Source organism: Magnolia sinica, unplaced genomic scaffold (genome assembly GCF_029962835.1).
Source record: "Magnolia sinica isolate HGM2019 unplaced genomic scaffold, MsV1 ctg238, whole genome shotgun sequence".
NCBI classification, from domain to species: domain Eukaryota; kingdom Viridiplantae; phylum Streptophyta; class Magnoliopsida; order Magnoliales; family Magnoliaceae; genus Magnolia; species Magnolia sinica.
This window is the reverse complement of record NW_026682788.1, coordinates 124,931-141,980: the sequence shown is the minus strand read 5'-3', so window position 1 is coordinate 141,980 and position 17,050 is coordinate 124,931. Positions and strand designations below refer to the sequence as shown.

Here is a 17,050-nt window from a genome sequence, read left to right as displayed (position 1 = left end):
ATGAAAGATGGATGTGAGGGGGACCAAACAAATTTGAGGGATAATTACTTATAATATTGGAAGCCAAGCAAGTTTTTTCTACTTTTTGCTAGTAAGTATATTGTTTAACCAAACTTATTTTATTTACTTAATAAGTACAAATGAGTATAAGCTACTTAAGTAACTTGGGATTCCAAATAATTTAAAAAGCATTCTAGGGTTTAATCCTTGACAATGTTACCTTTAAAAAATGTATTTTTTTTAAAATTCTCAAGCAATTAGTTCTTTCTATGCTACCTCGTCCATTTCTAATCTCGAGTGGCCAACTGATTGCAGAAGCCATCTTCCTTCTTCTACGATTTACAAGCTCTCCATTTATTCTGTTATTCTTCTATCACTTTATGATGACTTATTAAGGATGGGATGTATTTCTTTGAATCTAGATTATTTATTTATTTTTTTTAATTACCATCAATTTTACAATTCATAGATTGAGTGACCAGCATTGTCTGACCAAAGTTGGTTTTTTGAAATATAAACAATCCTAGGCAGATTCCCTTTAATAGATGCATCAAGTTTATGATTGGACCTCTTTTCTTTGATTAATCTTGACCTTCCAATCTTGTATGCTATTGATCACAAGGTTCAATCATTTGATTGATGTGGTTCTTGCATCTTTAGGTGATGTTGTTTGATGTTTCAACTAGCTGATATGTCCAAAGTCGTCAATGTATTAAATAGTGGTGATTTTGAGCCACAAAAGTTTTAAATCTAGGTAACATTTGTGTAATTTCCCTTCGTCCAAGCATGTTTGACCTTAGCAACTAGCTAGATGGCTAATAAACCATAGTACTAAGAAGTTTTTAATGGTAGGCGTTCAATCACCATTTTTCCTATGGTGTGGTCCACCTGAGATTTGGATCTACTACTTGGGCTGGACATCCTAAAATAAGCTAAAAACTGGATAGATGGCATGAATGTATGTGTCTTAGGTAGGCTGTCCATCTGTTTTTCTAACTCATTTTAGGGCATTATCCCATAATTGAAGTATACCCAAAGCTAAGTGGACAACACCATGGAACTGTTGATATCTTCTTAGGGGCCACAAAAGTCTTGGCTAAGTTGATATTTGTAATTTCTCATCATCCATATCCGTGTGACCTTAGAAACAAGTTAGATGACAAATAAACATCACGGTGGGTGTTAAAAAGGTTTCCATCATGGATTTTTTTTTTAAAATAAAAAATAAAAAAAAATCCCCAATGATTCCTATGATGCGGTCCACTCCAACTTTGGATATGCTTCAATTTTAGACTTATACTTTAAAATGAGCTCATAACATGAATTGACAACATGACAAGACACATACATCACAATGGATGTAACGCCCTGAAATTTGGGGGTCATGTATACACTCGACTCCCAAGTTTCCGGCTGTCACTTATGACCAATTTTACTATTTTGTGTTTAATCCATTTTAATGAGCAGTAAGGAATTACTTGGAATATGAATCACAATCACAACTAGTCTACTGAAATGTAAGCGGCTAATGTATACAAGTCTACAAAATATATCAGCGGGTTGCACAAGGCGTCACACAGCAAAATACAAAAAATGATATGTCCAAAAGAATAGTGCACTGAGTCCACTACTCAGCAATCCAAAATCCGCCTACTAAATCTACGGTGAACCGCCCATCAGCTGGAAGTAGGACAGCTCATCCTCCTCGTCTATGCTCGCGCCGCACGGCTCATCAAGCTCAGCCTCACTTGCATTTACTGAAGAATCTGGTTAGTGTTTTGAAACATCGTCCTAGAGTGGGACTAAGTGATTAACTCAGTGGGTGCTATTAGCCTTAAGTTACAACAAGTATCAGTTCTATAATAAATTTAATAAAAAGCATACATTCACAGATCTCTAACTAGTCTTGTTAATGCATATGCATGAATTATGATATGATGCATGACCTCACAATAACACTCCCTCGAGCTACTTCGTCTAGCGATCGCGCATGACCAACACTCTCTCGTTGCGACCTCAACTGCCAAGTTGCCAACCTAACTAATGCGATGCGATTGTGATCGTGTTAGCCGAGTCTTTAATTTATTCCGTTCATCTAGTAGATTGGGGAAACTGGAACACCCTGCAATATCAATGCCCTCAACCAATTGCGAGTTCAGGGTCCCTTAACGTGTGAGGCTAGGACCCCGCGATCCTTGATCCTATGGGGTTCCCCATCCCCGACTTCAAGCACATGGGGAGTGCTGGGAAGTGGAATTGCTCGCTGTCACTACGGGGTGGCTCGTTACCCCAGCGTAGGCTGACAGATCGGACACCGTATCCTATTCCACCATGCCCGGCTCTCGAGACAGTGGATCGATTTCTAGCAGTTGTTAGTGGGTTTCGGTGGGCGAGGGGTGTCCCAGGTTCCATACAAGCGTGAATAGACATGGTTAATAAACATGGTTGGTCAGTAAGTGGACTAGACCGTCCAAGTTCAGGCGAGTACGTAACGGTCAACATCGGGTGCAAGCAACCCACGTAATCCAACTACTGTCGCCCATTCGCATTCGCTTAAATCCGTTACTCTAGTTACAAGATGATCCTACGAACGGGACCACCTTCACCAATTTCAATTCCCTGACTAACTTAGAAATGGATTGTATTGAATAACACTTCAACAATCGAGGGTTTATTTCTAATATAAGTGAAATCATGCATACCATATATCGAGCATGAAAATTCAGATTTTTAATATAAATGCAACTACTCTTAATAGCATGAATTTAAACATGTGCGTGGTACTGGGTTACCGAATAGACCAAGAACAATACATGCCTCATAGCACAAGAACACAACAAAGAACAATGCAGTCATGCATGTTACAGGGAAAATCATGCAAGAATTATGTATGAGATAAACATGCAACAATGATTTTATGCCTAAACATATTAAAGAACAAACAAACAACAATTAATCATTTCATGTAATTGGGTGGACCTATCATGTAGGTTCTTAGCTAGTTTTTCTCTAGATTACTCATGCACATCACCTTAACATTCATAATTATTAAATTCATCCTAAAATTGGTACTTAGCCACCTAAAGATAATAGTCCACACTTATGGATCGTTAAGAGCTTGAGAGAATGACCTAGGAGTGCCGAACTCGCGGGTCGATTTGTCAAGGTCCTGAGTCAAAGGCACATGCAAGACCTAGCTCAACACAAAGAAATTCTAAAGAAGATGAGTAGTTACCTCTCCAATCGGTTGAAAGTGGTGCTTGTAGTGGTGGGTATGGGAAAAAGGAAGGAGATTCTCTAAGTTTCCAAGTCCCTTGGGCCCAACCCTCATCTACACTCTCTTCCTCTCACTTCTTCCTCTCTTCTTTCTCTCCTCTCTCTCTTCTCTCTCTTGTTGTTGGAAAATGGTGAGAGTGGGTGAGAGTAAGTGTTAAAAGATCTCATATCCTGGATTTTTTTGGGTCAAATGGCCTTATGTTTTATTGTTTTTCCTCCAATGGCCCTGTGGGACCCCTCTTTGGTTGCTGGGGCTGCTCTGTCACCCCCTTGGCCACCAAATTTGTAGTGTAGGTGTCCCATGGTCCGATGAAGGGCTGTGCAAAATTTGAAGGCAAACAGACGCGGGATTTTATCGTACGGGCTCGATCTTTAAATGGCTCTAAGGGTCCATTTCTGAAGGTTGGGGCTTCCTTGATGCCCCCATGGCCATGAAATTTATAGGGTAAGTGCCCCATTGCCTGATGAAGGGCCGTGTAAAATTTGAGGGCAAACGGATGCGGGGTTTTATCGTACGGGTTCGATTTGCGATCAACGGTCACCGTTCCATGATCGGGGTTTAGATTTTGTGGACGGGCATAGAGAAATGTTTTCGGCCTTCATTGTAAATTTAGAAGAGATCCGACCGCTGAAATGCTTAATATCTTAGTTTCATTAAAAGAGCCAGTGATTTAAAATTCTAGCCTTTGGGCCAAGGCTGTGATGAGTTGTGTTTGGCAAGTGCCGACTGGATAGGGTGGATATTTCATTTCCGGGCACCCTTTAAGTCTGTAATTCGTGTCGCACCATAAGCCCAGCAAGGTCCATTGTCTCCCAAAGTTTTAGATTTTTCTGACGTTCCTCGGCCGTTGCACGGCCCGCGCAGGCTGTTGCCAACTACAATAAGGCTAACTGGCTTAATGGCCTGCACTTGGTTCGATCATAACTAGACTCGACCGCCTCAATGGGATAACCTGAGTTAATTTGTTGGTGGTACCCCTCACACGCGCGGTTTAATCGAGCGATCCTACGGCAAATCCCACGTGGACGCCTCAGGATATTGTTTTGGATGGGTCAGGTGTTACAATGGACCTCATAGATTGTATTAGGTTATTGAGTGTGCAATCCACATCCATGCAAGGTCCATTCACTCATGCCCTGATGAAATGGGGCGGCTCTCCTTTAAGAAGTGCTTTATATGCCTTATTTTTTATTTATTTTGTAAGCAGTGCTTTATATTCTCTATCTATGGTAAAAAGTCTTTTCCATTTGTTTCTTTTTTTACTGAAAAGTTAAACTTGCTTTATACACTGCCTCCGCCATTTCTTGTGGGAGCAGATTGCGTATATGTCTCATGAGATGTTAGTGACAAATTCACTCCACCCATCTATTTTGAAAGACCACGGTGGGGGCGGAATTCTAAAAATCATGCAGATCGAAAACTTATGTGGGCTATATTACACAAAACAGTGAAGGTTGAATGCTTGGTAGTAACAGAAGTTTTTTTTTTTTTTTTTTTTTTTTTTAAATCAAGATAATATGTATCCCTACAGTTTATTTGAGTGTTTATAATTAGGGTTGTCAATGAGCTAGGTTAGGACCGGGCCAAGCTCTATCTAAGCCCATCCTGTAATTCTGAACCTAAGCCTAAATCCAGCCTGGGCCTATGACCGGCTGAAAATAGTCGAGCCTGAGTCCGACCCGAGACATTTACACAAAGCTCGGCATGAGTCCACCTGAGCCTAAGCCCAAGCCTCGAGTATCTTAGTTGATAAATGATATTTTGGTGTCTCATGTGTAAGAGAGAGGGGGAGAATGAAAGAAAAAAGGGGAAATTAGGTTTAGAAAAGAGCTATTGGGCCAGGCCGGGTTCATGGGCTTTGGAGTGCTAAGTTCGAGTCTAGCCAGGTTTACAATCAGGGTTCTAATTTTAGCCTGAGCTCGACCAGTCGGGCCTGATACACAACCCCAAACCCAGCCCAATTTGGCGAAGCTCGAAGGACCATTGGGACTACTCGGCCCATTGACAGCCCTATTTATAATTCTAATAACGATTTGGATGACATATAAACATTATGATCAGCCGCAGGAAGGTTTCAATGGTGGATGTTGTTGTTCTCACTGTTTTGTTGACGTGGCCTACCTGAGTCTTGGATCTGCCTGATTTTTAGAAGCCTGCACTATTGTGGTCTTTAAAAATAGATGGATGGAGTGGATTTGTCACATATATCTCTGTGGACCCCACACAGCCTTGGCCCCGGTCACAGGCAATCCGCTCCCATTTCTGATGGGAGTGGAGTAGGTGACCGTGTATCCCAGACTTGCATTAAGATGGTGCGACCCTTACTGTGAGCCCACCTTGATGTATGTATTTTGTATCCACACTGTTCATTCATTTTTGCCTGATCATTTTAAGTTATGAGCCTAAAAATGAAACTAATCAAAATCTCATGCCATACGAGACAATGTGATTGAGTGCCCCACCGTTAAAAACTTCTTAAGGCCCACCGTCTTGTTTTGTAATGTTTATTTGCCATCCAACCTGTTGATATGGTTAAAAAAATCTGTATGAAGGGAAAAGCTAAGTATCTACTTGATCAAAGACTTTTGTAGCCCACAAGAAGTATTTAATGGTCAATCACCTCTGTTTCCTACAACATGGTCCTTCTAAGATTTGGATCTGTTTTATTTTTGGGTTAATACCCTAAAATAATATGGAAAAATAGATGGACAGTGTGGATACAAAATATATACATCAGGATGGGCCCCATGATAAGGGCCGGACTGAGGAGGCCGAGCCACATCTAATCCGCTCCCATTTATAATGTCTCTGAGTCTCCGAATGACTTTAGAAGCCATCTTCCTTCTCTTACATTTGACCGGGCGTGGATTGCATGCTGACCGCGCGTCCCACAGCTAACCTAGCTGCTGGTCGGCGCAATATGGGCCCACCAAAATGTATATGTTTTATCCACACCGTACATCTATTTTTTCATATTATTTTAAGGCATTTTTCTTTTTTTATTTTTATTTTTATTTTTATTTTTTAACACACGCACACACACTGGCCCCACACACTCACGCTAGTGGAATTTCACCACCTATGGATACTCAAACCCTTGACCGGGTGTTGAAACTCCCTAGAATCTACCACCCGAGCAACAGCAAGGATCCATTTTAAGGCATGAGTCTACAATTGAGGCAGATCAACATCTCACGTGGACCATAACATAGAAAAATAATGATAAATTGAATACCTACTATTAAAAACTTCGTAGGGCCATTGTAATGTTTAGTTTTCATCCAACTTATTGAGTAGGTCACACAGATCTAGATAAAAGGAAAATACAAACATAAGCTTAATCCAACAATGTTGTGGCCCAAAAGAAGTTTTTAATAGTGGCGTTCAATTACCACTGTTTACTGTGGTGTGATTTTCCTGAGATTGGGGTCTGTGCTCTAAAATAAGATAGCAAACAGGATCAATGGTGTGGATATGCAACATATATATCAAGGTGGGCCTTGTAGTCATGGCCCAGCTCCACCGACTCACCTAGTCTCCCGTTCTTGCTTACATGCGGATTTGGTACTGTAGCGCAGCTCCCTCCAGCGTGGCGGTTACAGTAGTTGGCTGTGGACCTGTGGTCCTGTGGACTCTCCCAACACAGTGCGGCCTTGACTGTGGGCCCGCCTTGATGTGCTCATTTTGGATCTATGCCGTCCATCTATTTTTTCAGTTAATTTTAGTGTATGAGCCCAAAAATTAACCAGACCTACATCTCATGTGAACCACATCATAAGAAACAATAATGATTGACCATTAAAAACTTCTCACCATGACCCTTCATTTAGGTACGTGTGACCTTACCAACGGGTTGGATGCAGAAAAAACATAACAGTGGATGGGCTTCTCAAGTTTGATTCTTTAGAACCACAAGCAATCCATGATGGCCCCTACTAAGTAGATGTATCATACCGTTGATTTGATTTATATTTTTACAAACAATATTGACCGTCTACATTAAAGGCCATGGATCAAATGGCTAATATTTGTCAAATTGGTGTGACATTGCATGGTAGCCCATGAAATGTGTGTTGGACCTAATGAACAGTTTGAAATTTTATTATTCTTTCATGAGAAAAATTAATAGATTACAATACAGATGGTAGATAACTGGTTGTTGTTTTTTTTTTTTTTTTTTTAATCCTACAGTTTTATTACAACTTTTAAGGAGCTGACGATTGAGTGTTCAGCATTCTCTGACCAAACTGCTTCTTTCTCCTGTTGATTGAAGAATCCATCTTCCTGTCTCCTTTTACAAGCTCATCATTTATACTGGTATGCTTCTTTCTGCCGCTTTATCATGGCTTATAAGGAGAGTGATCCTATCCCTTTAAATGCCTAATTATTCTTTTTTATTATTTAAATAACCGTCCATTTTACAATTCTTAGATTGAGTGGCCAAACTGTTTTTTTTTTTTTTATTTTTATTTTTTTATTTTTATAAAGAAATATAAATAATTCTATGTAACTCACCTTTAGTAGATGTGTAGATGCATCCAGTTTATCATTCGACCCGTTTTTCTCTGCTCGATCTTGACCTTCCAACCTTGCATGCTATTGATCGGAAGGTTCAATCATTTTGATTGATGTGATTCTTGCTTCTTTAGCCGTTGTTGTTTCATGTTTCGACTGACCAACATCTCCAAAGTAGTTAATTCCATTACATCTAGTCTAATGTTCTTTCATCACGAAAAAAATAAAAATAAATAAAAAAATAATAATAATATATATATATAAAACTAAGCTATCACATCGTCTGAAACATCCATCATTGTGGCTCATCTTTAATGAGGAATCTTGTCCATCGATCTCTATAAGCCACTGAATGGATGGATTAAATCATCTGATCATTATGATATTTTAAAGGTTATCTATGAAGAGCGGGCTGGACCTAATGGACGGTCCAGGTAGTTGATGTGGATTTCAACGTTTCCAAGTACAACCATGTGCATGGGAAGGTTTCCATTCATATAGCCCACTATCATTTCTCAATAGGTATTTAAATAATTATGAAAGTTGCTGCGATAGAATGTGTGGTTTTGTGATTTAGATTTTAATAAATGGATTGTTGTGATTGAGGTAAAATTATTTTAATACATGAACCCAAAAATGTGGCAGATCCAAACCTTAAGTGGACCGCACCATAGAAAGCAGTGGAGATTGAATACTTACCATTGAAAACTTCTTAGGTGCAACAGGAAGTTTTGGATCAACCTGATTTTTCTGCTTTCCCTTCATCCAGGTCTGTGTGACCTTATGAACAGGATGGATAGAAAATAAAAATATTGGTGCGCCCTAGAAAGGCTTCAACAGTGGATGTCGTTATCCTCTGTGGTGTGAACCACTTGAGGTTTGGATCTGCCTCGTTTTTGTGGTCATGCCTAAAATTGATCTCAAAAAATGGATGGATGGATGGTATGGATATGACATATACATCATGGTGGTCCACAAAACTTTGCCACGTCGACTCACCACTAGGTGTTGTGTGGCACACTACGCAATCTTGCATCCTACATTGTTTATTTTCTCAAATCTATGATTTATGATAAATCATAGGAAATGGGCAATACAAAAAATGTCAAAGTAAGTTGACCCATATTTACCGTCCGTTTCCTGCTGAGTCATGGGGAAATTATCAATGGCGAGTGGTTGGTGCTTTGTGGGCACCATCAGATGCATGTGTTTCATCCATGCCTTCCAATTTAGGTATGAGCCCAAAAATAAGGTATATCAAAATCTTAAGCAGACCACATCACAGGAAACAGTTGTTGATTGAATGCGCACCATTAAAAGCTTCTATGGGGCAAGAAAAGTTTTGGATCAAGCTGATATTTGTTTTTCCCTTCATCTAGGTTTGCACACCAAATCAATAGGTTGGATATCAAATAAACATTATAACAAACCCAGTAGGTTTTTAATGATGGACATCCAATCACTACTGTTTTCCTGTGGTATATGGTCCACCTGAGATTCAGATCTGCCTCATTTTTTGTATCTTGCCCTGAAATGATCTGAAAAAAATTAATGGATGGCATGGATAAAACACATACATCATGGTGGAGCCCACAGAGCACCGACTATTACCCACTTGGCTAGGGGCAGCATCACTAGCCAAACCGCGTCCTTGGATTGCTTACTGAAGTGGTGGTGGAATACCGGACGGTGCTTGGGGGCCCCACCATGATGATGTGATCTATCCATGCCATTCATCTATTTTGCAAGCTTCGTATAATAAATGATCCCAAAAATAAAAGAGATCACAACCCCTGGAAGACCACACCATCATCAAAATATGGTGATTAAACACCAACCATTACACTTTTATACAGTCCACTGTCCTCTTGTGAGCCATCTTTGCTTTTCATCCCAGTCATAAAAACCTACATGAAGGACCAAAGAGATAATTCCACAGTGGATGGATCTTTTTCTGTGGAGCAGTTTGGGCACCGAGGTAGGTGGACCCCTGAGTGTAGGGCCCACCGTGATATATGAGACTTACATCCATACTGTCCACCTGTTTTGAAAGCTGATTTTAGGGCATGATCATCACTAATGAAGTAGATCCAAATCTCGGGTGGACTATATACCACAGGAAAGAGTGGTGATTGAATATCCACCATTAAAAACTTCTTGACATCCAACGGAATGTATAAAAAAAAAAAAACTTTAGTAGCCTATAAGAAGTTTTTCATGGTCAACTACCACTGTTTCCGGTGGTGTGGTCCACCTGAGATTTGTATCTGCTTCAATTTTGGAATAATGACTTTAAATGAATCGTTAAAAATGGATGCACGGCATTAATGTAAGCTACATCAGTCAAGGGATCCACTGAAGCCACACCCCTTTTTCTAGCCCTGAAGAGGATTTTACTTTTTAATGGTGGGCATTATGTTACCACTCTTTCCTGTTGTGGGGTCCACACATGATTTGGATCAGATTTCCTTTTTTGGTTCATACCCCGTATTCATATGGAAAAAATAAAAAATAAAAATGGACGAATCGTTGTAGATATAACGTGAACATATTGGGGAAAGTCACTATGTGATTGCAAATAGAAATCAAAAAGGAAAATCATCAGTAGGCAGTACCCACAACTTTACATTCCTGCTTCGCCACATATGTGCATGTGGAGGCATTCTACACAAGTCCAGAAAAGATAACTAATCAAAATCAATTTATGTAGAATTACTACTGAGTTAAGAAGAATGTTCTTCTCAATATTACCTATAATCGGGTTCCTTATACACATGAGGATCATTACTCTGCCTCAGCAACATCCATGCCATTCATCCTCATGATTCTTCATATGTTCCCGTGGGGTGAGAAAAGCTGCCCCATATGATTCTTTCCACGATAGTAACTTTGTCGCTAAAAGTAGCTGTTCCCAAGTTAATCCTTCTACCATACCAAGTTTTGGAATAATCTGCACTATTCAGTTATCCCACTTCTAATTTGATCATATGGTTGGGAAACCTTAGCCTTCTTAGAGTTAATAGTGTTGGACGCGTTCTTCAAGTTATTGGCCTTCACCGTTGGTCTTTGATAGGTCATATTCACTCCTTCCCAACTTTCAAACGACCATCGGATGTCTGGACCACTATCTCCATAGTCCTCAGATAAGAGAATGACCGTGTCTTTGATTAGATTCACTGCGTGATTGTCTAATCATCTGGATCCTATATTCTTCTTGCACTCACAGTAGGCGGTTTGTTTTGAAGAAATTATATTCAACGACTCAGTAGATACGAATCATTCCACATCCGGGTTGTGATTTCATCTCTTCCTGTTGCCCACGCACTTCTCTCATGCTGGGTGACATTCACCAGGATCCGACCTTCGTCCATACTAGATATCTTTACTGGTGATGGAGTGATACTATTGGGAGTACCATATCTCTTAAGGTGCCCATCCAACACGAAGTCATGATAACTTCCCACTAGCAAGCAGGCGATGACGGAGACAGGTTTCATCACTAACTAGAATGTGTCATAGTTGCCTACAACAATCCATCGGGACGTAATTCAGTACCACAGTAACAATGGTTGGCGTGTCAATTCATCAATTTTATCTAGGCTTAAATCATGGAGCATTAACCAAAACATTGGGCCTGTTATTTGCTCTTAGATAGAATGGTGCCCATTATTTGCTCAGTTCATATAATCAAGTTGCTTTGTTTGTAAGTTTTTTTTTTTTTTTTTCCACCATACCTTTTCACTCTAAAAGTAACCTGAGTAACATAAAACTTGATTAGTCTAACAAGTTAGTGCATAACATGGGCGAGTTAAAGAGGAAACCAGACGAGTCTTGTAACAAAACTCAGGCAAGGCCTTTGTTTATATTAGAGGTGGTGGGTTCAAACCCCTGCTTTACTTCTTTTAAAAAAAAAAAAAAAATAAAAAAAAAAAAATCAAAACTTTTCACTCTATAAAACTCAGCCAAGTAACAAAAAACTCGACAAGTCCATGGAATTAGTGCAAAACTCGGGTTCAAGAAATCTAACGAGTTTTGTAACAACCTAAGTCATATAGGAAGTTGACAGATTTTCATGCTGATCCAAGTTGACATTGTCAAGTTCTAAATTGACTCACCGAGTTTCTAAACAATGCATTACACATAAGTAAAAATGATTGGAATAAAGTGAAAATAAATCTATTGTAGAAGTAATTGTGCAATTTCTTTCTTATAGCCAATTAAATTGTAATATTTTCTGCCTAGTTTTTATTCTTTCCTCTTTTCCTCCACCTTCTAGTTTTGGATTCCATTTTCATAAATGTATGAAACTATTGCACAGGGAAATGGCAGATGCTGTCGTCAGTATTCTTCTAGATAATTTGGTGTCATTACTTGAAAGTGAAGGTCGACAACTACTTGAATTTGATGACCGGTTTGAAGAAACAAAGGAGGAGCTCAAGTACATGCAGAGCTATCTCAAGGATGCTGATCAGGTGAAGATTAAAGAGAGGAATGAGACTTTCAAGACAATAATGAGAGACTTAAGAGAGCTGGTATATGATGCTGAGGATGTAATAGCAGATTGTCATCTTCTATTCCATAAAAAAGACAAAGGGTGTGCACCCAATTTTATGAGTTATTGCTCTCCTGCCCTTTTGAAATCCCGCCATCAGATGGGAAAGCGGTTGATGGAAACAAATAAAAAAATAGAAGTGGTGCAAGGGAAGATGAATTCCTACTTACAAACAGCTCCTCGTCACACTGGCAAAGATGAAGATGGTAGGAATATGCCAATGACCTACCCAATCCTAATGCATGAAGCTGAAATGGTAGGATTAGAAGATGACTCAGGAAAGGTTAGAAATTGGATCTTAAAAGCAGATGGACCCTCAACAATTGTTGGAATAGTTGGAATGGGGGGAATCGGTAAAACCACACTCGCTCAAAAGATATGTCATAGTGAGAGTGTGAAAAAATCTTTTAATCACTTGGTTTTTGTTACTGTTTCTCAAAGTTTCAAATTGGACGAATTGCTAAAGAAGATGCTAAAAAAGCTAGATGTAGAAGAGGAATCTCTGAGGGGAAAGGATGTTGAGGAGCTATTGGAAAGTCTCAACAGGAAATTAGATGCGAAATACTTGGTAGCTTTAGATGATGTTTGGGAAACAAATAAAGGGATGTGGTGGGATAGTTTGAAGTCTGGTTTGCCCCGAGTGGAGGGTAGTTGCATTATTGTTACAACTAGGAATGAAGAGGTTGCTAAATCAATGGGAGCTGCCGGCAGACACATACACTATCCCCAAACTCTTTCAAATGAAGATAGCTGGTCCTTATTCAGTAAAATAGCTTTTGCAAGAACCGGAGGTAAGTGCACAAATCCAGACTTGGAGGGCTTGGGAAAGCAGATTGTTGCGAGGTGCGGGGGACTGCCATTAGCAATCAAGGTTGTGGGTGGAATGATGGTGGGAAAGAGTGATTCTATCCATGAATGGAGGCGAATATCAGAGCACTTAAAGGAGGAGTTGGGAATCGATGAGAAAGATGAACTGATCATTTCGAGACTAGAGTTAAGCTATGAAGAACTCCCAACACACTTAAAACCTTGCTTTTTGTGCTTTGCCATGTTTCCTGAAGATTTTGAAATTGATGTTGAGAACATGGTTAACTGGTGGATTGGTGAGGGTTTTGTTTGGGGAAGAAATGGGAAAACGGCATTTGAGATAGGAGAAGAATGTCTTTCAGAATTATTTAATCGATTTTTAATACTTGGAGTGGTTAAAGATACCTTCGAGAGAAGCTATGTTTGGTGCAAAATGCATGATATGGTTCGAGATATGGTAATAAGAATTGCAAGAGAAGAGAGCTTTTTCGTGAGGTTGGACTGGGGAGGTAGTCCCGCATTCAGCGAGCGGTCTCGTCGTTTGGGAATTGTGGGGAATACAGCTGTGGAGAGCATCGGAAACAGTACCACCAGCCTGCGGGCGTTGGTCGGGGTGTCCATTCAGAACAAAGAGATGATTACAAGTTTAAAAACAATACTATGCAAAGTAAGGTGGTTGAGGGTGTTATCTCTTTCATTGTCATACACAAATCTCGATGTGGTGTGCAGCGATTGGTTGGGTGGGATAGGGTCATTACAGCACCTCGTTTATCTTAACATAGAGAGTAGTTCTGCCTTAATATCACTGCCCGATTCAATCGGAAATCTTCGTAATCTTCGGATTCTACGTTTATGGCTCTGCCCCAATTTGAAAAGGCTTCCTGTGTCAATCACAACATTAGAGAAGCTAACAGCTATCCAAATTGATTTTCAGTCTTTAGAATGCATGCCGGAAGGGCTTGGAAAGCTTTCAAATCTCGAACGGTTAGGATGGTTTAGTCCTGTGAATAAAAATGGATCCGGTATTTCGGAGTTGAAGAGCTTGACAAAACTTAGAGAACTTAGGATGGAGATGAAGTCAGTTGAAGAAATAGAAGAAGGGGAATGGAATGTGTTATCAATGCTCCAGCATCTGCAAATTCTATGGTTAAAATTTGGGGAAATTTCTGTTGAAAGAGATGGAATTGTAAAGAAGATTGAAGGTGAGCTTTCTCCTCTTAAATCCCTCAAAGAGTTGTATATTTGGAACTGGCGAGGAGAAAGGACACCTGCGTGGCTCAGTCCTACTTCCCTTCCCACTCTTCAGTTTCTTGAGATTTGGAGAGGAGGGATTAGGGAGATGGGTCCCAGATTTTGGGACAGCGAGAGTGGGGTATGGAAAGTGGAGGTCTTAGTGCTAGGTAGGTTACCATGGATGGAAGAGGAGTGGCAGAGGATGCGAAGGGCAATGCCGTCTTTAAGACTCCTCAAGGTTCGCAACTGTCCGAAGCTCAAGTTATTCCCATTCGATGTTACAGTTGATATTTGGAAGTGGAAGATATGGAGGAGAGAAGAAGAAGATTCAGGTAATTATAGGGTAACCCAAACTTTATTAATTTTGCATATCCAAGACCATTTGTGAAGCCTGCGTTAGAGGCATGGAAGAGGCGATGGGCGTGCACTGCACTATGCCATGCCATCCCTTTTTTTTTTTTACTCTTGTACGTGTGCCGTGCTGGCAAGTGTGCCGCGAATTCCCCATTCAATCCCCGGAAAAGCGGATTGCGTCCAGAGTGTGGACTACCGAGTTAACTCTGTGGGGCCCACTGTGGATGTATGTGTTTTATCCACACCGTTCATCTGTTTTTCTAGATCACTTTAGAATACAAGCCCAAAATTGAAGCATATCCAAAGTTCAAATGGACCACACCACAGGAAACAATGGGATAGATCTAAGGTAAAACACAAATATCAGCTTGATCTTCAACTTCTCTAGCCCCACAATTTTCAGCGGTAGGCATTCAATTCCCACTATTTCCTGTGGTGTGGTTCGCTTGAGCTTTGAATGCTGTTCAATTCCAGGATCATGCCTTAAATTGAGCTGGTCATTAAACAGACGGATGGTGTGGATAAGACACCAACATCACACTGGGCCCCACAGAGTTTATTTAGATTTTCTCTAAATCAGACTAAATCACTCTTCAGCTGGGCCACGCAGTACAAAGTAAATTGATGGTTTTTTTTTTTTTTTTTTTTTTTCTCTCTAAAAATTCGTTTGTATTTATATACCGTAGCCCATCCGAGTTGGGAAAGCTGGCCTGACTCTTGTGTGAGGCGATCTGCACCAAAACACAATATCACACCTCATGGGAAGCTATGATGTCACGCATGTATCATGTTGTGATACACTCCCACACGTGTAAATTAGCAAACCTCCATGTTCAGACTATTACTTTTGACTGACTTGACATATGACTGATATGCTACTGCTCAGGTTATTTAATACTCTAGCCACATGGGACACTTGATACACAGACATTTCGAAATGGTACACTTGGCTTCAACTCAAATTAAACCAATTAACTTATGGAATCACAGTATCTACCTCATAGGCCAAAAGTTAGATTGGTCCAAGGATCCTAAACTCTATTTGGGGACACTTTTTTGTTAATATAAAAACATTATTGAACATTTTTTAGTTTTAATCATCCAATAAATGTCCACCAATCCAATAGACAAATAATTAAATAAGTTAAGTGCTTAATTATCATTGATGACATTTAAGGAGTTCTAATTTATTTATTTTTTCAAATTATTGTCATTTGAAATTAAAATTTAATTCTAGAGCTAATTTTCACTTTTGACAATTTGGAATTTGGCCAAAGTTTAATTTCTAATTTTAAGCCATTTACAGTTCCTAAAAAGCTACTTTCATATTCTTAGAGATTATTTAAATTTCAAGGTGTTATACACAACTTGACACTAAAATTCTCAAGAATCCAATTACTATAGACGTAGATTCTTCAAATTTCAAGTGTCCAAACCACCTATAAATTCCTTTGAAGACTTTTCTAACCTCACTCCCATCTTTTTCTACCTTTTTAGGCCTGCTTCTTAAAGGTGCCGCCGAAGAAGAAGAAGAAGAAGAAGAAGCAGGTATGTATGCACATGCTTTTCCCACAGCATTCTTGGCTCAAATATCTTCAGGCAATCTTAGCTGCCCCGACAAACATCACAAATGCCATGTATGTTGTGTATGGACCCAGTACTGATTCCATAAATACCCCCATCAGTTGTGCTTTTAGTTATATAATAATTCTAATAGAAAGAAGAAATGATGGCAAAGCTGGTGGAACCGGTGTAGGATTATGGAGACCTTTCCATAGTATATATGACAGGGGTGACGTGCCAATTTAGTATGTTCATATAATTGCCCCTATTGTTGATGAAACATGATTAAAAATATATAAATTGGATCATCCTAGCCATCTGGTTGGCAGATTCCTAACTAACAGTCTGAAGAAATTTAGGCTAGGTTTACATGACCATAAAATAAAATAAAATGAAGGGAACATGATTTAAGATGGGTCCTACTAGATGGACGGTCTCAATTGACGCATGACCATAACCCATGTGCAGTAAAGGGATGGCTCTACCGTATCAACTTTCTTATTTTGTTACCATATCCTGTTGTGGTGGTATGCCCACAAGGACCTCCCTTGTTACAGATGATCAATCCATCTGATGCTTCTAAGCATACATGATCATAACAAAAATAGGTAGGGCAACTCATCAAGTGGGCCACACATTTATAAAAATAAAAAATAAATAAATGATTTAGAAAAGTATAGCAATGGCTCACATGCTCTACTTGTCGGCGGTTTCTTCTAGTTAATCACTATCTTTGGAGTGTTCAAATA

At 39.6% G+C, this 17,050-nt stretch overlaps 1 protein-coding gene across 1 annotated transcript in view; it reads left to right on the top strand.

The window, feature by feature from the left end:
- The window catches only part of LOC131236127 (disease resistance RPP13-like protein 4), an 86,138-nt gene extending 69,597 nt beyond the window's left edge, over window positions 1–16,541 (top strand). Inside the window, exons 3-4 of the mRNA XM_058233264.1 lie at window positions 12,111–14,716; window positions 16,236–16,541. Of these exons, the coding sequence (XP_058089247.1) occupies window positions 12,115–14,716; window positions 16,236–16,402 (2,769 nt within the window). The 5' untranslated portion in view covers window positions 12,111–12,114 and the 3' untranslated portion in view covers window positions 16,403–16,541. The remainder of the gene's footprint in view (window positions 1–12,110; window positions 14,717–16,235) is intronic.
- Window positions 16,542–17,050: the final 509 nt, after the last annotated feature.